The 24,945-nt window shown below is 30.6% G+C and overlaps 1 protein-coding gene and 1 long non-coding RNA gene across 5 annotated transcripts in view; one reads left to right on the top strand and one right to left on the bottom strand.

Moving 5' to 3' along the window:
• Positions 1-8,657: 8,657 nt before the first annotated feature.
• LOC128256379 (uncharacterized) lies at positions 8,658-18,934 on the bottom strand. The gene is made up of 3 exons (XR_008267765.1): positions 18,769-18,934; positions 15,767-15,888; positions 8,658-9,246 (listed from the first exon to the last, which is right to left on the bottom strand). It is a non-coding gene; the product is annotated as an uncharacterized LOC128256379 (long non-coding RNA).
• Positions 15,298-24,945, top strand: part of LOC128256368 (uncharacterized) — a 61,770-nt gene continuing 52,122 nt past the window's right edge. For 2 of the 4 annotated variants that reach the window (XM_052986672.1, XM_052986671.1), the window contains exon 1: positions 15,298-15,660. In XM_052986672.1, coding sequence (XP_052842632.1) covers positions 15,540-15,660 — 121 coding nt within the window. In that variant the 5' untranslated portion in view covers positions 15,298-15,539. The remainder of the gene's footprint in view (positions 15,661-24,945) is intronic. The other 2 variants (XM_052986669.1, XM_052986670.1) reach the window with 2 other exon arrangements.

Here is a 24,945-nt window from a genome sequence, read left to right on the forward strand (position 1 = left end):
TTAGGCGAGGAAATTAAGAGGAATAGTCGTAAAGCCTACGAAACCAATGTTAAACAATACAATCTCCGATCGAGACCAGATACATACTGAGAAGGCCAGGAAGTTTTCAAACGCAACTATAACTATAGTAACTTTAGTCAAAATTATAACAAAAAGTTAGCTCATTAATTTTCTAAGTGCAGAATAAAGAAAAAATTGGGCAATGCACTTTTCTTATTAGATCCGTTGGCAGGAAAAGAAATCGGAACTTATCACGTTATAAATATTCGATCCAAATTCCAGATTATCATGTCTCCGATTACTCGACAGATTATCTGTGGTTGACCAAATTAAATGTCTTGCTATTCACAACTACTCTGCAGCCCTGTTCAATAATATCGAGTATCGTGAAAAAAAGAGATGAGCTGTTGGTGCAGAGGAATTGCATCCACGTTTCCCAGAAAAACTTCGGCCACAACCTTTTTTTTCCGTTTACAACGTGAATATAACCAGACGTACCAATTGGCCAGATCCTCAATTAGGCCCACATGATTATTTAAACCTATAAAAATCAAGTGCATCCTATACCTCCGCATTCCAGTTAATTAATTAACATTTGTAATCATTGCAATTGGAATCGCCACGTCTAGGTTGCACTAGCTCCCAACTAATCGTGCCTTCTAAAACGGCCAGGTTACGTTGGAATACCAAACAAAGTCTTGGGAACGGCCCACAGAAATGGCTTCAGTTCGCCGTAACCCCAAACCGGCATAAGGTAAAAACTTTGCATTACGTCCAAAACCAAAGAGGAAAAGATATCCCTAACCAGAAATCACTTGCAGCATTCCGCTCACCATCAGCCATAATGAGACCATCAAATCCGGTCCTCTGCCACTGCCTTGCCGATCAGCCGCGCGCCAGCTCTTTTCTATTACCACAAACATACCCCCCCCGGTGTCAACCACTACTCTAGGATCGTGCAAGCGAAGAAACAGAATCACTAGTAGCTCCGGCGAGGGGCGAGAGACGATGCCATAACTCCTTCAGTGCAAATCGAATCAAAACAAATGAAACAATGCGTACTCAAATTTAAGGAACTAATCATTTGCATTAAGTTAAATAAAACTTCCTCCCCATACACTAAAGCACGGTAGTAATCAACTCGTCATCCGTGTATTCTTGAAGGCCTTCAACGAGGATTGGACGCGGGTAAGTGTACCAAAAAATGTATTCTAAATACGGTGAATCAATTTAAGCTTAATCCAAGTATTAGTTGTGTCCGTGTTATGCTTATACACCATCGATGATGCCGTTATCGCGCAGTCAGTTACGTTCACAGCGGTTCTTTCTTTTGTTTTAAATATCCATCCGAAATTCTGATAGCACGTCTGCATAAGTCTGCATTGGGTTTGCATTATTTTAAAAAGGAAAATGTTTGTTGTAATCATACATTTTTTATATATTATATATATATATATATTTTTTTTTTTATGCCTTTTCAGCTAGTGTGTGTGTTTACGTACTGATTATTTCATAAGTAAATAGATAAATAGTTAGAAATACAAAATTTAATTGAGCAAGAGAACTATAATGAAGCAGTACGTTAACTGTACTGCAATTAATTGTTTGCTTTAGTTGCCGACTTAATAAATCATTTGTAGTAACAATGCTTAAATCGAAAATTATGAGTGAGTAGCTGATTTACTTTAGTGACCTGGGAATGTATTGTAAATATTTGATCAATTACAATTTGGATTTTTTAATAATCCTTTCAAGGTTTAAGACATGGTAGGGCAAATAGCGAATTCGTGTGAGTCAACCAACAGCTATGACTTTACGCATATTATCTGGTTTCTGAAAAGTCCTATTTTTATACCCTTGCAGAGGGTATTATAATTTCAGTCAGAAGTTTGCAACGCAGTGAAGGAGACATCTCCGACCCTATAAAGTATATATATTCTTGGTCAGCATCATTAGGCGAGTCGATCTAGCCATGTCCGTCTGTCCGACCGTTTCTAGGCAAACTAGTCTCTTAGTTTTAAAGCTATCTGCATGAAACTTTCCCAAAAGTTGTCTTTCTATTGCAGGTAGTATAAGTCGGAACGAGCCGGATCGGACGACTATATCATATAGCTCCCAAAGGAACAATCGAAAATAATACAAAAAAAAAATATAACTTTGTTGTTTTCTAATTTTTTTTTTTAATTCTTGACATATAGTAATGGTTAAATATTTTAGAATTACGGTTTAAATTTCATCAAAATCGGACGATTATATCATATAGCTCCCATAGAAATAAAAAAAATATATAAAAAAAACTATCTAATAATTGAGCTGCAAATTATCATAGCTTCAATTTTTTTCAACATATACGCAAGTAAATAATATTTTAAATGTTTTCAAAAGTATTTAATTCTTGCAATATCTGCAAGGGTATATGAACTTCGGCTTGTCGAAGTTTGCTTTCTTTCTTGTTATTTAATAACTCGAGTCAATTCGCCTAGTTGATGCTTTGCTTGGTTTACCCCTGCAGGGGGTTTGAGTATTTCAACCTTGATCATGTGGGTATTTAGTTTCAGAAAGGGGCTCTAAAAGTTATTCTAAAAGTGATGTTAGGCAGAAGGGTCAGCAAAAACCAAAAAAAAAAATAAGAGTTTATTTTTAGTGTATATAAACCAATACATTGTTCATCTCTTTTCACTAGATTATTTTTTATTTTTTGTTCAATTTTGCATGAAAATATATCTTTAAAAATATGCCAAAAAAATCCATTCAGCGAAATTCTTTGAAATCTTGGCCTAAATTTGTTTAATGTTTATTAAAAAGGAGAACCCATACTTTATTTATTAATTTTCTAGAAAAAAAAAACGGACTTTTGGCCAAAACTTGGGCCTTCTGGCCCAGTGTGCAATGGCAAAAAACTTTGATAAATATTTTCAGTAACTTCTTGGAATTTAAAAAAAAAAATACGTGAATTTCAGACGCGACAAAAGTGGAACAGCAATTTACAAATTATGATAAAAACACAAAATGTCCGCGAATGTCCATTTTCAATATTCTTTGAGGGTGCTAGTATTCACCTAAGAAAATTTGCAAATGTTTTTTTTTTGTGTTAATAAATATAGATTTTTGACGCGACAATTTTGGACGCAACATGTTGCTACTAAACAAAAAATAAAAATTTTTTTTTTCTGAAATGATGCAGGAGTATGTTTTGGTAAACGTCGTTATGTAAATGATTTCCTGTTTTCAAGCATACTAGCTAAAATATTGAACACCTTTCTTCAATAAATAAATCAGATTTTGTACCATGTTGCTCGTTTTAAATTAATTTTTTTGTGCTGAAAGTGCTGAAAGGCATACGTAAATTTCAAATTTGTTATAACCAGTTGTGTAGTGTATTTTTCGTATTCCTGGAACCTGGGCAAAATTGTTATATATTTCATTTTGAAAGATTTAACGCAAAAAAACAAGAAATTCTTTTTGTTTGACTGAAAAATATACAATGAATATCAGAGAAATTAATTTAATGACAATGCAAATCCATTCATTTAAACAATTTAAAAAAAAAACAATTGGCGCTAATGCTCATTGATTTTTATTTAAACAAGAAGGAAAGCAAACTTCGGCAAGCCGAAGTTCATATACCCTGGCAGCTATTGCATTAATTAAATACTTTTGAAAACATTTAAATTATGATTTACTTGAGTATGTGCTGAAAAACATTGAAACTATGATGATTTGCAGCTCAATTATTATATAGTTATTTTATATATTTTTATTATTTCTATGGGAGCCATATGCTATAGACGTCCGATTTTGATAAAATTTATACCATAATTCTGAAATAATTAAACATTGCTATATGTCGAAGAACTATTTTTTCATTTATTTTTCCGATTGTTCCTATGGGAGCTATATGCTATAGTCGTCCGATTTTGATGAAATTTAAACCGTAAATCGGAAATATTTTAACATTACTATATGTCGAAGAACTAAACAAAAATTAAAAAACAGCAAAGTTATAATTTTTTTTCATTTATTTTTCCGATTGTTCCTATGGGAGCTATATGCTATAGTCGTTCCGACTTATATACTACCTGCAATAGAAAGACAACTTTTGGGAAAGTTTCATGCAGATAGCTTTAAAACTGAAAGACTAGTTTGCATATAAACGGACGGACAGACGGACGGACAGACGGACATGGCTAGATCGACTCTACTAGTGATGCTGATCAAGAATATATATACTTTATAGGGTCGGAAACGTCTCCTTCACAGCGTTGCAAACTTCTGACTGAAATTATAATACCATGTCCGTCTGTCCGACCGTTTCTAGGCAAACTAGTCTCTTAGTTTTAAAGCTATCTGCATGAAACTTTCCCAAAAGTTGTCTTTCTATTGCAGGTAGTATAAGTCGGAACGAGCCGGATCGGACGACTATATCATATAGCTCCCATAGGAACAATCGTAAATAATACAAAAAAAAAATATAACTTTGTTGTTTTCTAATTTTTTTTTTTAGTTCTTGACATATAGTAATGGTTAAATATTTTAGAATTACGGTTTAAATTTCATCAAAATCGGACGATTATATCATATAGCTCCCATAGAAATAAAAAAAATATATAAAAAAAACTATCTAATAATTGAGCTGCAAATTATCATAGCTTCAATTTTTTTCAACATATACGCAAGTAAATAATAATTTTAATGTTTTCAAAAGTATTTAATTCTTGCAATATCTGCAAGGGTATATGAACTTCGGCTTGTCGAAGTTTGCTTTCTTTCTTGTTATTTAATAACTCGAGTCAATTCGCCTAGTTGATGCTTTGCTTGGTTTACCCCTGCAGGGGGTTTGAGTATTTCAGCCTTGATCATGTGGGTATTTAGTTTCAGAAAGGGACTCTAAAAGTTATTTTAAAGGTGATGTTAGGTAGAAGGGTCAGCAAAAACCAAAAAAAAAAATAAGAGTTTATTTTTAGTGTATATAAACCATTACATTGTTCATCTCTTTTCACTAGATTATTTTTTATTTTTTGTTCAATTTTGCATGAAAATATATCTTTAAAAATATGCCAAAAAAATCCATTCAGCGAAATTCTTTGAAATCTTGGCCTAAATTTGTTTAATGTTTATTAAAAAGGAGAACCCATACTTTATTTATTAATTTTCTAGAAAAAAAAAACGGACTTTTGGCCAAAACTTGGGCCTTCTGGCCCAGTGTGCAATGGCAAAAAACTTTGATAAATATTTTCAGTAACTTCTTGGAATTTAAAAAAAAAATACGTGAATTTCAGACGCGACAAAAGTGGAACAGCAATTTACAAATTATGATAAAAACACAAAATGTCCGCGAATGTCCATTTTCAATATTCTTTGAGGGTGCTAGTATTCACCTAAGAAAATTTGCAAATGTTTTTTTTTGTGTTAATAAATATAGATTTTTGACGCGACAATTTTGGACGCAACATGTTGCTACTAAACAAAAAATAGAAATTTTTTTTTCCTGAAATGATGCAGGAGTATGTTTTGGTAAACGTCGTTATGTAAATGATTTCCTGTTTTCAAGCATACTAGCTAAAATATTGAATACCTTTCTTCAATAAATAAATCAGATTTTGTACCATGTTGCTCGTTTTAAATTAATTTTTTTGTGCTGAAAGTGCTGAAAGGCATACGTAAATTTCAAAAAACATTTTTTTTTTCGTTTTACTACCACAATGGTTACCAAACACATCTGTGCTTTTATGCCTCAAGGGTTATTTACAATTTTTTCACAACAAAATGTATAAATGGTTTTTTTTTTAAGTCAATTGCGTCCGAAATCAGTATTTTTAAACCCTTGCAGAGGGTATTATAATTTCAGTCAGAAGTTTGCAACGCAGTGAAGGAGACGTTTCCGACCCTATAAAGTATATATATTCTTGATCAGCATCACTGATAGAGTCTATCTAGCCATGTCCGTCTGTCCGTCCGTCTGTCCGTCCGTCTGTCCGTCTGTCCGTCCGTTTATATGCAAACTAGTCTCTCAGTTTTTAAGCTATCTGCATGAAACTTTCCCAAAAGTTGTCTTTCTATTGCAGGTAGTATATAAGTCGGAACGAGCCGGATCGGACGACTATAGCATATAGCTCCCATAGGTACAATCGGAAAAATAAATGAAAAAAAACTATAACTTTGCTGTTTTTTAATTTTTTTTTTAGTTCTTCGACATTTAGTAATGGATAAATATTTCAGAATTACGGTTTAAATTTCATCAAAATCGGACGACTATAGCATATAGCGCCCATAGGAACAATCATAAAAGTAAATAAAAAAAAATTATAACTTGGGTGTTTTTAAATTTTTCTATAAGTTCTTCGACATATAGTAATGGATAAATATTTCAGAATTACGGTTAAAATTTCATCAAAATCGGACGACTATGAAAAAAAATTATAACTTTTCTGTTTTTTAATTTTTTTTTTAGTTCTTCGAGATATATTAATGGATAAATATTTCAGAATTACGGTTTAAATTTCATCAAAATCGGACGACTATAGCATATAGCGCCCATAGGAACAATCATAAAAGTAAATAAAAAAAAAATTATAACTTGGGTGTTTTTAAATTTTTCTATAAGTTCTTCGACATATAGTAATGGATAAATATTTCAGAATTACGGTTAAAATTTCATCAAAATAGGACGACTATATCATATAGCTCCCATATAAATAATAAAATTATATAAAATAACTACCTAATAATTGAGCTGCAAATCATCATTGCTTCAATGTTTTTAGACATATACGCAAGTAAATCACAATTTTAATGTTTTCAAAAATATTTAATTCTTGCAATAGCTGCAAGGGTATATAAACTTCGGCTTGCCGAAGTTTGCTTCCTTTCTTGTTTTTTTAATGAACAGCAGCGGCGTAAATATTTTCACTTTTCTCTAAAAAAAAACCGTACGCTTTGTTATGTTGGTGGTAAATGACTTGTTAAAATTGTTCCTAAAATTATTCTGTAATATTAATTAATGTTTAATATTTTATTAATAATAATATTTAATGTATTTTATATTATATTAGAAAATTATTTATTTGAAGCAGTATGTTATATATTATTATTTTAGGTAATAATATATATAATTAATATAATAATTATTCTGTAATATTAATTAATGTTTAATATTTTATTAATAATAATATTTAATGTATTTATATTATATTAGAAAATTATTTATTTGAAGCAGTATGTTATATATTATTATTTTAGGTAATAATATATAACGATTACATGATTTCTTTTCAAATCGTGATTTTGATTTGAATTATTATTTTACATTTGCCGGCCCTATACTTTCCTCCGCCACTGTAATCACTGTAAAAGAAAACGACAAGAACGGAAGAGAAAATGCAAAAGAGCGCGCGGTCTTTTTCGTTTCTTTTGCATTTCTCGCCACTTGCGATTTGATTTTTCTTGGAGACAATCTCGTGAGCAGTTTTTCAAATTATAATTAAAATCGCTGCCGTTGAAATTTTCAAGTAAGTAAAGTGTTGATAAAAACAAACTAAAAAAAAAGGGAGTTTCAATACTCTTAGTAAATTAACATGAACCAAACACTGGATTAATTAAAACAATATGTAATGTGTACCTGTTCCAAAAAAATATTAAATTTAAAAACACTTATTAACAATCTTATATGCCGTGTACGGTCATAACAAATACTAATAATGTGAACGACAAAACACGAACAAAAACTGGACTAATTTTAAAACATGTGTCAAAAAAATATGCAATTTTTAAACACTTATTAACAGTCTTAAAAACAGTTTACGGTCAACACAAATGTAAACAAATTGTTCCTAAAACCGTGTGTGGCTGTTAATCAAATAAATAAAACGAATTATTTATTTTTGAGCGTACACTGCAATAAGATTTGAGTTGTAAAAAAACTATTTCAAAACAGAAGGTAATTTATATATGTATATTTCATAAATTTAACTTTTGTGTTTTGTGAAATCGGTGCGTTCATTTGTGTGCTCTCATTTTTCTCTCTTCCTTTTCCTTCTGCCTAGGGTGGACTTACAACTGCAGCTATATTTTTCAGATTGCAATATTCAAAACTCTTTTAGAGGAAAATTTGCCAAGGAATATTTGTAAGGTATCCAAGTTTAATATTGGAGTTTAGCTACGGCGGTACTAGGGACAAGGAAGGTTTTGCGTCCTACATTCATTTAAATTTGACATATTCGATAAGGGTTTTACAAACTTACAATCATATTTTAATAAAATTACATATTTTCTTCTATGTGATATTGTTTAATTTTTGCTCATTGTCCAATTTTTAAACTTTTTAGTGCTTTACAATTTTTGAGTAAAAACAAAAAACATAGTGTGTTAAATGACAAGCATTATAATTTTATAAATATTATATTTTCAAAATCTAAAAGGAGGGACGGCTACCGCTTCACCAAAGAGCTTCGACTGGCCTTCACTAGGGCTAAGTAAAACACTTACAAGGCTAAAAGTATGGCCAAAAAGATGAGAGGGGATTTAAACGACCCAGAGTGAAACAATTAATTTTAAAGCAAATGTTTATATAAAAAAAATTAAATAAATAAAAATATAAATTAAAAAATAGAACTGTTCCCAATACCTTTTTGGGGAACGATAATATTTGCACTCTTGGGTAAGACTATTAAAAGGCATGTTTTAGAATCATTCTAAATGTGTTCTTGTGGATCAATATTCATTCTTTAGAAGTGTTACGCAATGCTTGCTTTGGAAGCAATCCAGAAGGGTTCATTCTAACAGTGCGCTGTAGAATGCTTCCTTCGTAAAGTACAAATAGTTTCCGAAGTAGAAACTACATACCTTCCAATCAAACATATTAATATTCGTTCTTAGATCGGTTCTAAAAGATGTCTTGCTTCTTGTCCCGTCTCGAACTAAAAGGAAAGGGAGCTTTCAGGGATCTGGAATGCGTTTTTCGCATGCAAAGGAAGTGTAAAAGAACACATCCTGGGTGCGTGTTTTTCCGACTGGGATGTCACATGTTTTTTTTTTTTTTATTATTATATACAGGAGCAATGGTAGAAGAGGAACAGGTAGAAGAGTTCCGTTCCCGCGGGACCGCCGCAAAGCTATACTTTGCGGGACGGATGGCGGTCAGGTTGCCGCTCGTCCTTATTGCTCGTTGCCTCGACTCAGTTCTCGACGCCTTAAGTCCTTCAGGGTGCCAACAGCCATATTATACATGCATTTTCATTTCAAATTAAACTAGGGGAAAAGATGATAAAGACAAACATGTTAGGTAAAATTTACATAAGAACATTTTACAAATAATGCCTAAATTAAAAAAAAAAAAACTCTAATTTTTATCTTGTCGTCGGCTATTATCGAAAACGGGACTTCCACGCGGGAGATGGACAATGTAACACTAGGCTATGTTCGCACTCAAAGAAATAACGTCAAAAGCAAGGTCTGTCTCGTCAGCTTGGACGAGTCATGCTAGAATCTGAATCTATATATTCAGAAATAGTTTATTTTTTTATATTAACAATAAAAAGTCATGATCATTTAAGATCATTTCCTAATGTATGTTGTTTGCCTAAACTTAGCTAAGCACATTAAGACACATGAGAGTTTGTCCTTTCCTTGTGTTCTGTTTTGCACAGGCAAATCAAATAAAAAACAAGAAGGAAAGCAAAATTCGACAAAGCCGAAGTTCATTTACCCTTGCAGCTCTTGCAAGAATTAAATATTTTTGAAAACATTAAAATTATGATTTACTTGCGTATATTTTGAAAAACATTGGAGCTATGATGATTTGCAGCTCAATTATTAGATAATTATTTTATATATTTTTATTGTATCTATGGGAGCTATGTGATATAGTCGTCCGATTTTGATGAAACTCAAAACGTAATTCTGAAATATTCAACCATTACTATATATTGAAGAACTAAGAAAAAAATTAAAAAATAGCTAAGTTATAATTTTTTTTTCATTTTTTTTTTTCCAATTGTTCCTATGGGAGCTAAATGATATAGTCGTCCGATTTTGATGAAATTTAAACCGTAATTCTAAAATATTCAACCATTACTATGTTGTTACCATGTTGAAGAACTAAGAAAAAAATTAAAAAATAGCTAAGTTATAAATAAAATAACTAAGTTATAATTTTTTTTCATTTTTTTTTTCCGATTGTTCCTATGGGAGCTAAATGATATAGTCGTCCGATTTTGATGAAATTTAAACCGTAATTCTAAAATATTCAACCATTATTACATAATGAAGAACTAAAAAAAAATTAATAACAGCAAAGTTATAATTTTTTTTCATTTATTTTTCTGATTGTTTCTATGGGAGCTATATGCTATACTCGTCCGAAATGTCTCCTTCACTGCGTTGCAAACTTCTGACTGAAATTATAATACTCTCTGCAAGGGTATAAAGTTTGGAAAAAAAATATTCCGAGATGGTATTCGAACTCTTGCTGCTCAGAATTGCTGCTCAGGTATCTGGTCAAACGACTTAGCCGCTAGGATACCGATTAACCACCTAAGTCAAGGCTGACTCAAAGACAAATTTGACTTTAAAAATTAAATAAATGTTGTTTCTGTGTCTGTACATAACAAATAAATTAAAAAAAGGCCGTTATGTCGCCAATGGAACTTGAACTTGTGTTACTTAGATTTCCAGTTATATGCTCTTACCCCAAGCTAACAAGCTTGAATATTTCGTTCACACAGTTCAAGCATTTTTAGTTTTTAGAAAATATTTATAAATCTTAGGAAATATTTATAAGTTTAAGGGTTAGTTTCAGGTTACGAAATTTTAGAAATTGATTATTGTATCAAAGAAAAGATGTCCATATGTAAGAAAGTATATTTTATTCAACATTTCTATATTTTTAAAAACATTTATATATTTTAGGAAACATTTATATTTTATACGAGTATTTAATGTTTCCATTCGGACCGCTTCATCCAGATTTTTGCCTAAACAGGCATTTTTATCTTAGCGTGACGAATGGGAACATTTGAAAAGTGTAATTATTTAGGCCAATAGTTATACACTTTTCGTCACAAAATTTGATATCATATATTTTCTATGTTGAAGATGCGAGCGTCACGACTTTTTTACCTCGTTAAGAGGTGTTTTTGTTTGATATCAGAAGTTTTTGTTTGAAATATAGTCGAAGTGCCCCAATATTGTCACAAAAAAGACGTTTACCTATACTTCAGTACTATTTTGTTTTAACAAAGTACGTTTGGCAAGACTTTAAAGCTTAGCTAACTAGAAAGGAAACAAACTAGGGAAAGTCCAAGCTTATACACTCTTGCCACTGTTCAAAAAATTCAAATTTTTTAAAACAAAAATATATTTATTTTTGTGGTCTGATTTAAATATGATTAGAGCCGTAACTCTGAAACAATAAACCAATACTTTCGTTTCAACTTCTACTAATAGTTTTTAAACTGATTGGCTAGTTTGCGTAGAAACGAGTGGACAAACAATCGGACATGGCTAGATCGACTCTCCTAATGATGCTGTTAGGATCGGGAATGTGGCCTTCTGACTGAAATTGAAAATTCCATTTGTAAGGATATAAAATTCTTGCCTAAGCAGCGTTAACTTCTACAAACTTAGAGCAAACATTTTTTTACGACTTCCTTAAAAGTCCTTGAAAACTTAAAATTTTTTGAAATTGAGAAACGATATAAAAACACTTTTGTATTCTACTAAAAGAATAACTTTTGAACGGAGTATAGAATCCAAGCAAATTTGTGTGTCATTCCACGGGTTTTTTTTAATAAAATTTAAACTGTGTTAAAAAAGTGTAATATATTACCAACCCAAGCTCAGGATGTCCACTTAAAAAAAATTTTAGTATGTCACTTTCACCGCCCTTTCTCCTTAACCAATAAACTTCTCTAAAGACTAGGTATGATATTTATATTTATTTAGCGATACCTTTCGATTGGTAAATTACCATCACAGCAGTTTTTCAATTCTGCGGCTATGCACTCCTATGCACACGCTCTGGGTGCGCATCGTCACTACATGTTCTTTAGTCCCTACACTTATAGAAATTTTTCACTAAAATCCAGTAAAATCGCCTTTAAATTTTCGCCAAGGAGAAGAAAATTTCATTCTTAAAATAAAGGTGATTCCTTTCCTAAAACAAGAAATGCAGCTCTTAAACCAAGAAATATTATTTCTAAAACGAAGAAATAAAATTTCTTAAGTTAATAAGAAGTTATGTTATTAATATTGTTTCTTAAATCAAGAATGTTTCTTAAAATTAGAAAAAATATTTTTGAAACAAGAAAAATTATTTCTTAAAATAAAAATTATGTTTCTTAAAAATGAGATAATTTCTCCGAGTTCTGCCAGGGGAAGCGCCGCGACACGAACAGTATTTGTATGAAATCGCAGTCGGCAACAGTCGTCTGCGAGAATCCAACCTGGGCCTTATGCGCGGGAGTTGGACATTGTAACACTAGGCTATGTCCGCACTCAAAGAATGAGTTGTTTCGTCAGCTTGGACGAGTGATGTTAAAAAAATCAAAACAATCAAAATAAAAATAAAACATACATTTTTACAGATGGCTTATAATCTGATACTATCTATTCAAAAAGTGTTTATTTTTATGTTTCAACAATAAAAAGTTATGATCGTTTTAGATAATTTCCTAAAGTTTTTGTATGCCTTAACTTTAGCTAAGCACATTAGGACACGTGAGTGTTTTCCCTTTTTCATCAAATACGAAAAAAGGTGAGTTTAAATAGAAGAAAAAAGAACTGTTCAGATATCTGGTCAGGTAACTTAGCCGCTAGGGATACCTTTTCCTTGATCTCAAAGTCGATTTTTCCGTTAAAAACCTAATGAATGACGTTGTTATGTCGAACACCCTTTGAGCGTTCTGCAAAGTCATGCGTTGACTTCGTCTTCTACCGTTTTTCTTTCGAGTTGCTTTTGTAAGTCAAAGTCTGGTTTTCTATTTTTAAAGGATATTGCTAAATACTAAATTCATCTAAAAAAAAAGAATAAGAATTAAGAATTTTTTTTTTAAAGCTTACAATCAGAAAGGGTTTCCATTTTTAATTACAATTTTTTCTTGAACAAGAAATTTTTGTCACTGATCCAAAGACTGGCCGATTTAAAGGCGAGATTTTTAAATTTTGGGAATTTTTTTCTATGAGTGTAGAAATACCCTTGCAGAGGGTATTATAATTTCAGCCAGAAGTTTGCAACGCAGTGAAGGAGACAAAAAAATTTGAGCTTAGCTTCGACATAAATTTATTTAAATTTCATTAAAATCGGACGACTTTATCATATAGCTTCTATTTGAACAATTTAAATACAAAAAAAAATTAAAAAAAAAAATTAACTTTTCTGTTTTGTAATTTGGTTTAAATTATTTTTGACTTATTAATAATTTGATAGTTCAGAATTACGCTTTTAATTTTGTTCAAATTGGAAAACGGTATTACATAGCTGCCATAGGACCGATCGAATAATTGAGCTTCATCATAGCTTCAATGTTTTTAAACATAAAGGCAAATAAATCATAATTTAAATGTTTTAAAGAATATTTAATTTTTGGAGTAGGTGAAAGGGTATATTAACTTCGGCTTGCCGAAGTCTGTTTTTTTTTGTTTGTGATTCGGCTTTAATGGTTTAATTTTTCAGAATTACGTTTTTAATTTTGAATAAATGGAAAAATTATATCTTACAACTGTCTTAGGAACGATCGAATAATTGAAGTGAAAATCTTCATGCCGAAGTTGCTTACTTTCTTGAAAAAAAAAAAAAATTAAAATCAAAAAAAATCGATCGTTATTTTCAAATTAAAAATTTTTGTCTTTTTTTTAAGAAAATTTGACATTTAAAGTCAAAATGGTGTGTATGAAGAGTAAGAAGCATGATATTTTTCTGAGACTAAAGGCGATTTTATCATGATTGACGTGCGTACTTTTCTTAAAATTAAGGCGATTTTTTGTTATAAATTGAGGGCGAATCCGCACTTGATTTTAGAAAGTTCTATGAAGACAACATTTTTTTTGTACATTTTTAGCGTGGTCTAGCTGGTCAGGCCACTAAAGTATTGGCAAGTTCAAAATTAAAATTTGTTTAATTTTAGCTTTTGGTATTTTTTACTCCTCCTATTTGTATTAATTTTTTTTTTGTCGTTCCATTAAACAAGTTGCCAAAAACGTTATAAAAACCGTTTAAATTGAAGAAAATATACTTGGTTGCCCTCCCATTGGTTGAGAATACTTGTACATTGTGAGTTTAAGTAAAAGTTCTTATATTTATGAAAATCATTTTCTAAAACTAAAGTCGATTCGCCCTTCGCCGAAATTCGATGTCGAATACAGAAAAGTTTAGATAAGAACATAAAGAACTAAATATGTACAAATTTCTGCGTGTTTATGCTGACATTGCTGAACAAAGAAAATTTTTCTGTGTTTCAAAAAAATTGTTTGATTTGCATCTGAAAAAGTTATAGCCGTTTTCAGCAAAGTCAGCATAAACACGCAGATTTGTACTTATTTAGTACTTCATGTACTTACCTAAATTTTTCTGTATTCGACATCGAATTTCAGTCAATGGCGAATCGACTTTAGTTTTAGCCTTATGGTCTTAAGATATTTTTAAACAACTCAATTTTTATAAAATACAGAAAATTGTTAATAGAAAAATTTTGCCCTTAATTTTCGAAACCTTATTTCTGTAATATAGGAAAAATCACAAATTCAAAGGAGATTTTCTACGTCTAAGAAAAAAAATTTTATAAGTGTACCTAGTTGTATTATCGGGGTTGTCTCAGAAATCTACTTCAATCATACATACATAAGATGTTCTTTCCAGAAAATTTAAGCTTAATTAATTAATAAAAAAACAACTAAACCTTTAAGAATCCTGAAACTTTTTACATATATACACTTAAAGATGGTTTCCTTTAATTTTAAATGGCATAAAAATACATAATTTAATAATAGACCCGGGGTATGTACAATTTTACAAAATTAAAAAAAAAAAAAATTATACATATCGGTATGAACTTAAAAACACTCTTTTGACTTGGTTTAAGCAAATGCCAGTTTAATTTCGTGTGATCATCTTTTCTATTTGTGATTTGAGCTTTTGTGAGCTAAACTCGGCGAACTTGCTCTGAGATCGTGATCAAGTTGGCTGCTGCAATTTCTTGCGCTCTCTGAGCCATGTCATGATTCACTGAGCCATTCCCTTCCCTGACTCGTTCGTAAGCTCGTTTTGCAGTTTTTTCTGTTTTAAACATTTTATATAGTCTTACGTATGAAGCTACTGCTTCAGTTTGGTGCTTAAACGCGTTGCGCGTACATCATATAGCTGAAATCAGTTCAGCTGTTGTAGTTTTCGTTTAGTATACATACATACATACAAACAAGAGAAAATATTGACTTGTGTTGTGATTATCCTGACTCAAATATACTTACACATTTTACAATCTTTCGCAAAGTAAAGGTGCTCAGTGAATTAAAGAAAAATTTTAACATTTCAAATTTTACTGCAGGCCATGGAGCGCAAGGAATTTAATCAGACTTTTTTTTTGCTCCTGGCTATTATTATATTTTCTGATTTTCCTGAAACCTCTGCAGTACGTGTTGGTAACTCTCAGCTTAAGCAACGTATAAAAGGTAAAGAACCCCCAATAAATTATTCATCCAATTACTAAATAGTATTAGGTTTGTAAAGCTAAGAAATGTGAATGAGTTCACAGGTAAATTACTCTGGCAAACTTACATTCACTTTGGCGACTAGTTGAGAGAATGCTTCAATTAAGACAGCTCGTCATAATAACCGGTACATAGTTACAAAACACAAAAAAAGTAGGACCAGTAATGTTTCCCAAAACCTTTTATACCCTGTAAATATCAAATAAAAATAGTTTTTGTTCACAAAGTTACAAAAATACGTGTTGTTTTGTATCCCCCCCCTCTACTTAATTTCACCAATTTTCTTTTTTGTTTTGCTTCTTAAAACATCGGTAATATATTAAAAACCGGAAGTTCCCTAAGCACACATCCGCTAACAAACAATTTAACTATGTTTTAGACTATTGATAAACATAGGAATTAATTGACATCTAGTTTAAGTTTAACAACTAATATATATAATATTTTTTAGTAAAATTTAGTGTTAATAACCGCACACAGAGTTCATTCTTGAGCACATTTCCCTTAAATTAATTTTTTTTAAATGATCATCATTTGTATATAATTAAGCGAAAATAAATAATAAGTCTTATAACATATAAATGTTTTTACATATATTATTATATTATATACATTATTGTATATATTATTATATATTATATTATTTTAAACAATGGCAACTTTGCTTTACGTGTAGATAAGAGCGAAAGCTGTTTTTTACTCACCAAGTTAAGAGCAGAACTAAATCATATAAAAAATTCTTTTAATGTGAAAATTTCATATAAATACTGTGGTCTAGATATCTATGTTTATTTTTTATGATTCTATGCTATGGTTAATAGATTATTTTACAAGACTAAGATTGTTTTAATAAAAGGTAGTCCTTATCTTTCTTAGATTCTGGCCATGTATGAGTGCGTCAGTTTCAAGTCGGAAACCTTTTTAATTTCATTGTTTGTTCTGCTGTTAGAATATACTCGACTTAAATAAATTACTCCAAACTTTAAATCTGATAATCAGTAAAGTTTAACACTTCATCATTTATTGGCTTGTAAAAATTGTAATTGAAAAACTTTAGCAATTACTTTAAGTATAACATAAAATTTTACGAAATATCCTAATCAAGGAAAAAAAAAGAACAAGAATTTCTAAATTCGATATTTTTTAACATTTTGGAAGTTATTGGGCTATGAACTCATCTACCCTCCCCTTCTGCCGATCTCTGCCGGGTCCTTGCCGCCACTCTGCCGCTGCTCGGCCGGTGCTCGGCCACTGCTCTGCCTGTAATCGCTGCAGTAGAGAGACGGAACGAAAGAACTGTTATCTGGAGGTGAGGTGCTGCACGCACTTCGCTTCTAATGTTGGCTATGCAGTTCGACAGAGGGCGCCACCTAATCTTCGATCTTTATTTCAACATAATTTATATTGTTTTGAATTGTGCCATCAATTTTGCCTTCGGTCATATTTTGTGCTGCACTATAGTATCACTCTTACTTTACTAGTGAGTAGGTTCTAGGGTCGTCATAAATTTGAAGTAAACATAAGCTGCAAGTTAATGCATGCTGTAAAACAAACTAACTTGAGATTGCTTAGAATAAATGCCACGAAAATAATATTTTCATGTCAACCCTTATTAATATTGGGGGCTGCGCAAACTTTAACTTTGTATTTAAAATTGACAGAGACTACTGTAAGAATACTTGGTGGATTTCACTGGCTTAAAAATTTAAATAAACAAAGTCCTTCAGCGATCAAATCTTAATTTTCCGGTAAAGTTGGACTCCCTGATTTAGAAAGTGACACTCAAAATTTGTTGCATGGCACCATTTTTTTAAGAGTGTGAAGTATGTTTTTCACCTATTTCCCTGCCTATTTCAATTTTAAGTCCAGTTCTGCTTAACCGATCATCATAGGTCATCAATAGCTGATTTTACTACAAATAAAAAATTCTTCAACTTTTTGATACGTATTAGAAAACCTATCTAACATAACTTCTCTAACTTTCAATTTTTTTGTAAATCTTTTGGTTTAAAAATTCCAAATAAAGCTTTTAATTTTATTAAAATCGGAAAACGATACCATACAACTGCAATAAGAACGATAAAATAATTGAAGTGAATCATTAAAGCCTCAATGGTTTTAAATGGATACTATTATAGTTCGAAATTTAGAAGTTTTATTTTTGAAATAGCCTCAAGGGTATATAAACTGAGGCTTGGCGAAGTCTGCTTCCTTTCTTGTCTATAATTTATTGTTTCTAACCAATCAAATAGACTAACCAAATAAACCAATCTTAGTAACATATATTAAAAAGTTAAAGACAATATATTTTTAGTGAAATACGCTATAGATGACCGAAATTGGTTAGGCAGAACTGGATATAAAAAATAAAATAGGCATGAAAACTGTTTAAAACGTTTTTCCCCACTTTAAGTTTGATTTTCTAAATCTGTGAGTTCAACTGTACCGGAATATCAAGGTTTTTTCTCTGGAGGATATTGTCGATTTAAATTTGTAAGCCACCAGAAATCCGGTTTTCTTGTTCAAGTCTGGCAAAATAGATTAAATTAGAACTAATATAGTTGATCCTTTTGAATTCCAATTATTTGCTAAAAGCTGTAACTGATTCTGTGATTTTGTTTAGCAATGTCTCATTTTAGGAAAAGGTCGTTGAATTTTGCATAAATTCAAATTGGTTCACTGGAAGATCAAAAAGTATGAGGATTTAAAAAAAAGAAATAACAAAATTAATTTTTTTTTGTAATTCTGGACGGGGTTTTAATTACAAGATATTGATTTGCAATAAAACTTTGTTTTGCTCTGTAACCGTGTCATGAATTGTCGTTCATCTCAATCACTTTCATTAGATAAACCAATAATCCATAGGTATCTTACAATATGCACCACAAGACGCAATTATTTGTAATCAGAAATCCAAAATACATATGTACATACTGAAAGTCCGAAATGTGTCTTAAAAAGTTTATTTATATGTCTTTGAGTGGCGATTCAAGTTTTTATGTTGCAAAAATCGTAACTTCCAGTAATGAGACAGTTGAGTACTTGAAAAAGCATTAGGTAGATGCTTACTAATAAATTACGAAGGAATTAATCATTCATAATTTTTTAACGTTTTTTTTTATAAAATCGTACAAGCAATAACAATACAATACATTTTTAAAAACACAAAAAACTATATTATTTTTTCCTCGTGTTTTTGTTCTACGGCGGAACTGAACGTTCTCAGAAAAATCTATTTTTTGATTATCTCAAAAACGACTGATTAAAAGAATTATATATTTCTCGTTTTCTAACAAAAGCCCCAGCATTTTTATACAAGATGCCAAACCTAAAAATAACTTGGGATTGTAATAGGTAACAGAAATTTGTATGTATGTGTGTTTGTATGTATGTTTACTTATATCTTTTAAAATTATCTTTCTCTAGATGCAGTTGAGAAACAACATAAACGGCATTTTTAAATAATATGAATAAGTATAATTAAATAACTTCAACGTAAAAATATTTCTTAAGACTTATCAAGTTTAAAACCGGTCTGCAACGGGTATTAAATGGTCCAGCTTAAAAGTATGACTGATTCAAGGTAACTTTAAGCTTCAAATTTGAATACTAATGTCAATACATAGGTATTTTTATATACAATTTAAGAGACGTGGCTCTTATGTATGTACATACCTGCATTAGAAATTATCATTTTTATATTCAAGATTGAAAGAAAACCTAAAACATGAAACTTAAGGTGTATGATTGTTTATTTTGTGTACATAGGTTAATACTTTCTAAACCATTGCGACTATGTATGTAGCTACATGTTGACAGGTGTATGTATTTAAATTCAAAGTAAAAATGTCAAAAGCTTGTATCGCAAAATAATACAACGAATTCAAATTTTAAAAACAGTTGGGCATTTGTTAATTAAATACATACATACATATGTACATATATATTTGCAAGCCCGAAAAGTGTGCCAAAGCCTGTCGGATCAGTCAAACTATTTTTTTAAAAGCAAATATGTATATATGCATTAGCATGTATTTACTATGTTTTACTTTTCCAGAGGGTATTTTTATTTAATTCAGATGTTTGCAGCCAAATATTTCCCACCGCATGGCTCGTCCTTTTAAAAACCAAGCAGCTTATGACAAGGCATATAACATAAAGTATTGATATATTTTTTGTTTTTTCAAAAATCAAAAATTTATATCAATATCGTATTGTATTTTTTTTTCTGTGTACGCCAATATTGCCATACCAAGTAAGTTTAACAACTATACCCATGTTTAAAAAAAATTCTAGTTGCAAATCTCTAACATCATTTTATGTAGATCGCCCCTATTGATTCTTGACCATTTGGTTCAAAAAAATAAAGTAGTCAAAATAACTTTAAATTCGAGACTTAGTTGAGGAGCAAGTTTTCTGGTTAACTCTGAAACTGTATCTGTAAATCATATATGTACATACAGAAACAGTTAAGTGTATTAAGTGTCCATGCTTTGTATCGAGCTCTCTTTGCAGCTCAACGAAATGGAACAGAAAAACTAGTTGACGACGACCGACAAGAAAACTACTAATTTTGCTACATACATATAAAGTTGCTCTGGAACTTTTTTTTTTTGAAAAAAAAAATGAACAATATTAAACAGACTAAAAGCAAAGCCACAGACTAGGTAAGCAAACGAACCATAGAAAACAAAAACCAATCTAAATCGCGACTTAGTTTGGACACAACGGGGCCAGATCTTTAAAGTCTAAACGTTGAGTATACATACGAACATTAGGGTGGACTTTTATTATCTAAAATAAGATACAAAAGCTCTCAGTGTCTGAAAGGCTATGTTTTGGTGTCAAGAGAATTTATTTCAAAATCAAAAATGTCTATTTTTGTACATTTTTTTAAGGAAACTAATGGTTCATTAAAGTATACTAATTAAACAAAATTATATTTAATTTTCAAAGAGATACGGCAACGGCAGCTATTACATCAAAGCGTCTCGGAAGCCCAGATTGGATCATCTAAAAACTAAAAATCATAATTATATTGTTAAACAATCGATGGCCCGCTTTTCGAAATGTACTGTAATGTAAAAGGGTATATTGTAATCTTTAAAGTATATATATTCTTGATCAGGATCAAGCAGAGTCGATCTAGCCATGCCAGTCTGTCTGTCCGTCTGTATAAACGTCGAGATCCCTGAAACTATAAAAGCTAGAGATTTGGAATTTGGCAGGCAGATCTAGTAATCCCTACGCACTCTCTCGTGAATGTATGTAATGCCACTCTGAGACATGCTAGACCGTAGCTATTTGACTTTGTGTGTGTGTTTCGGTCATAACTATAGACACAAAAATCAATCTTTTATTTTAAAAGTTATAGGGTTAATAAGTCCTCTGCTGCCCTTCTGCAGCCCCTCTGCCGCTGCTCGGCCGCTTCTCGGCCGCTGCTCTGCCGGTGATCGCTCCAGTAGATAGACTGAACGAAAGAACTGATAACGGGGTGTTGGTGCTGCACGCTCGTAGCTTTTAGTGTTGCCTATGCATTTCGACAGATGACGCAACCTAAACTTTGATTGTCTTGTAGGGGGAATATTTAGTTTGAATTTTGTTGGATGAATAACGGGTATCTAAAAAGTTCTGTTTTGTTTAATATTTGTTTTTAGCGAAACAAATCTGTTAATTTAGTATTATAAAAATGATATATTAAGAAACTCGAAAAAAACTTAACGACGTAACCTAGCTTATGTTAAGAGATTGTTTTGAAAACTTCAGAACTAGTGCACTGATCGTTTTGAACATAAAATAAAAATCGCTTTAAAATTTTGAACAAGAGTGCACTTGTAGTAGTGAACAGATATAAACATTTGTCAATTTTTTTCCAATCGACTTGAAATTTAGAAACAACATTCTTTAAATAATAATATTATAATAATATTAATTAATTTAATAATATTAAAATAATATATTATAATTTTATTTTTAAACCAAAAAATTCAAAATAAAATTTTATACCATTAAGCCAATAAGAACTTAATTTAAAAATTGCTATATTTTTTGTTACTGTGTTACACTGAAATCGCGATCAGAATCCTATTTTAAGTAACTTATGATCGATAAAGAGAAATTAAAAAAATTGTACGAATTTTAAAAGCAATTTGCATTTGGATAAAGCAATTTATGAACATACCTATGACTAATACACACATTTTTTCTGTTTTTTGTTTTTGTTATGCATTAAAAACCCCAAAGGCAATATATAAGGCGGTGAGAGTATGGTCTTACAATTTACTAACAAATAAAGTCCGCCCTAATGAACATATATTCTTGTTTGTATAGATATATCCAATACACAGGCATTCAACACTTCATGCTTAAAAATGTAAATGTACTTCGTAGGGTTAGGCTTTCACTTTTTTCTACACACAACAAAATTAATTGGTTAATACGAGTCTAAAAGTACCCAGCCCATTGATGCCTAGCAAAAAGTATGTATATTGGACAATGTTATGTTAGAGGAACCTTTGTGTTCTTATCATTGCTTGTTTTCAGGTATAATATGGTAAAAATTAAAAAAAAATGTAAGAAATGTAAAAATAAAGAACAATATCTCGAGTTAAAAAAATTATCATAAAAATTTAATACTTGTGTATATTTGATTTATCCTTTACTTTTAAAGAAAAAATATTAAATAAATAAATATTGTATTTTTTGAAAAAAATGTAACAGGTAAAAAAAACGTTTTCAACCGATATATATTCTTGATTAGAATTAGTACACAGAAAAAAAAAATTGATTGTACTTGTTTTTATGAAATTCCGTAACAAAATGGTGTTGATAGATACCTGGCAAATCACATTAATAAGTTAGAAAATGAAAACAACATTTTGATAATATCAATTTGACCTTATACATTTTTTTTGTAAATTTGATTTTAAAATATCAAAACGTTTTTTTGTAAATTTTATATTATAATATGAACAACTTTGAATGCCGGGCCCCTGGCATATTTACGCACTCACATACATATATAAAATTTTTTTTTTCCTCATTTCCACTTACTTTAAAGCTTTCAATATAATCCTTGATTTTAATTTATTAACAATAACAGTTATAATAATTTGCGTTAAATATTTTGTCTGTCTGAACTTAGATAAGCACATAAAAGCACCTCTTGTTTCCGTCTGCTATTATTTTAAGAACCCTTTTCCCTGATTATTTAATACAAAAAAGGCAAACAAAAATATTATACAGGAGTGGAATTCGAACTTGAGCTGCTCAGATTTGTTGCTAAGCCTCGTAAGCTCTAGCTAGCAGCTCGGCCGGTTGCAAGATATCAATAAATGAACTGATTTGATTTTTTCTAACAAAAAACAAAAAACAATAAATACAATTTTTACATTAAAACCCGATTGTTTTTGGGGGAATATTTGTTTTAAAATTTGTTAGCACAAATTATGTTAGAGACAGAGTAAGAGAAAGAGATAGAATTTTTATAGATAGAGTTTTACGCTTGCAGTCGACGTCGCGGTCGGCATACTGATGAAATACTGAAATCATTACTTTGGGCCAGTAATGATTTTCAGAACTGCAACGATCATAGTTGTTAGCAGGGATGAGGGATTATTCATTTTTTTGTATAGGTTACAGTATAGGTTTTCACTTTAGAAAAATTAAATCGACCATGATCTAGCCTTATAGTAAATTTCTGGAATAGTTGCCCAAATTATTTTTTGACTGCAGTTTATAAAAAATCCACGTTTATTTTCTGACAAATGAGAAAATTTGGCTGCGAATAACATACAAATAAAATGTCATTAAATTTATATTTATATAATTATTTTGGCAAAAAATATTGTTTTAATATTATAAAATGTATATATATAAAGATATATGCTGTGATTGGCGAAAAAAATCATCAGGATTCCTGCAAAATTGCTCAAAATTGACTTTCAAACCCTTCTACTTCCGTAAGACTTCGCATATCGACGTCTAAATTATTTTTCTTTTTCTTGTGAAAAGGCCAACAAAATCAATGGAAATCTGACCTTTATAAATAAGGTGGTCAAGCTCTCACTTCTCTAGTTCCCGCATAATTTCTTGAAAATAATTTCTTGGTTTTGTTCATAATATTGTATTGTGTCAATTGGATTTTCAATACTTATCAATTTTGGCAGGCCTCAAAATTAGCCATAATCTTGCATTGTTCGTTCGATATAAAAAGCTATGTGAAGAAGGCCTATTAAAAGGCGGATTGTAATAAAACAGTAAATTATACACAATTTGGAAAGTTAAGACGTTGGACCGCACCTCTTGTCGAACAAACAGCCCAAAAATTAAAAAGGGTGTGGCTGACATATTATGACCTTCAACAGCTTCTAAGTAACGAAATCATAAATACGTGCATATGCATACTTACATACAAAACACTAATGGGTACCATTCCAATTAAGCTTGAATACTTAGTAAGCTAAAACACCAGAACGCTTTATTAGTATTAAGCTTAACGATCTACTCGCCGAAAATTTTTTCTTTAATTTGGATGTAAAACTAACTGAAAATGAAACTGTAAAAAGGGTCTGAACATACGTATAATGCCTTGTTAACGAACTTTCCCATTTCTTAACATTTCAAAGGTAATGATTGAGGTCAGCCTCTCACATATAAAATACATTTGTATGCGAAAATGATTTGAAAGTACCCATTGAGGCTCCGTTCCATTATTAAATACATTTCAAAACGACTCCACCCAGAAGACTTTTCTTTTTTTTTTACGCTCAAAAAAAAATGTACCCCAAAATAATGAAATTCGCCATAAAACTTAATTGTTTTAATATATTATATATATATATATATATATTTTTAAGTCTTATTTTCTAAAATATACATTTTTTTTGTTTCAAATCGAAATGTTTTTTTGAGTAAATGTTTTCTATAACACAGAAAGCTATAATTAACTCTATGATTAAATCATAGTTCTTAAGAACTATAAAAATTTAATTTAAAAAAAAATTTCAATTTGTGTTCTCTGATTTCTGTTATTGCTTTCTTAGGGTATAACCAGAAATAAAAAAGTAAAAATCCCACTGCCGGCACAATCATTTTCTTTTTTAATTTTTTTATTTTATGATTTCATAACTTAGTTTGGACAAAGTTAGTTTTCTTCAAAAGCAAAAATGCTTCCAACAATACATATAAAATTATGCTGAAAAAAAATTTATCATAAACAATCGGAGTTTTCAGCAGATCAACATG

Source organism: Drosophila gunungcola (assembly GCF_025200985.1).
Source record: "Drosophila gunungcola strain Sukarami chromosome 2R unlocalized genomic scaffold, Dgunungcola_SK_2 000017F, whole genome shotgun sequence".
NCBI lineage: Eukaryota > Metazoa > Arthropoda > Insecta > Diptera > Drosophilidae > Drosophila > Drosophila gunungcola.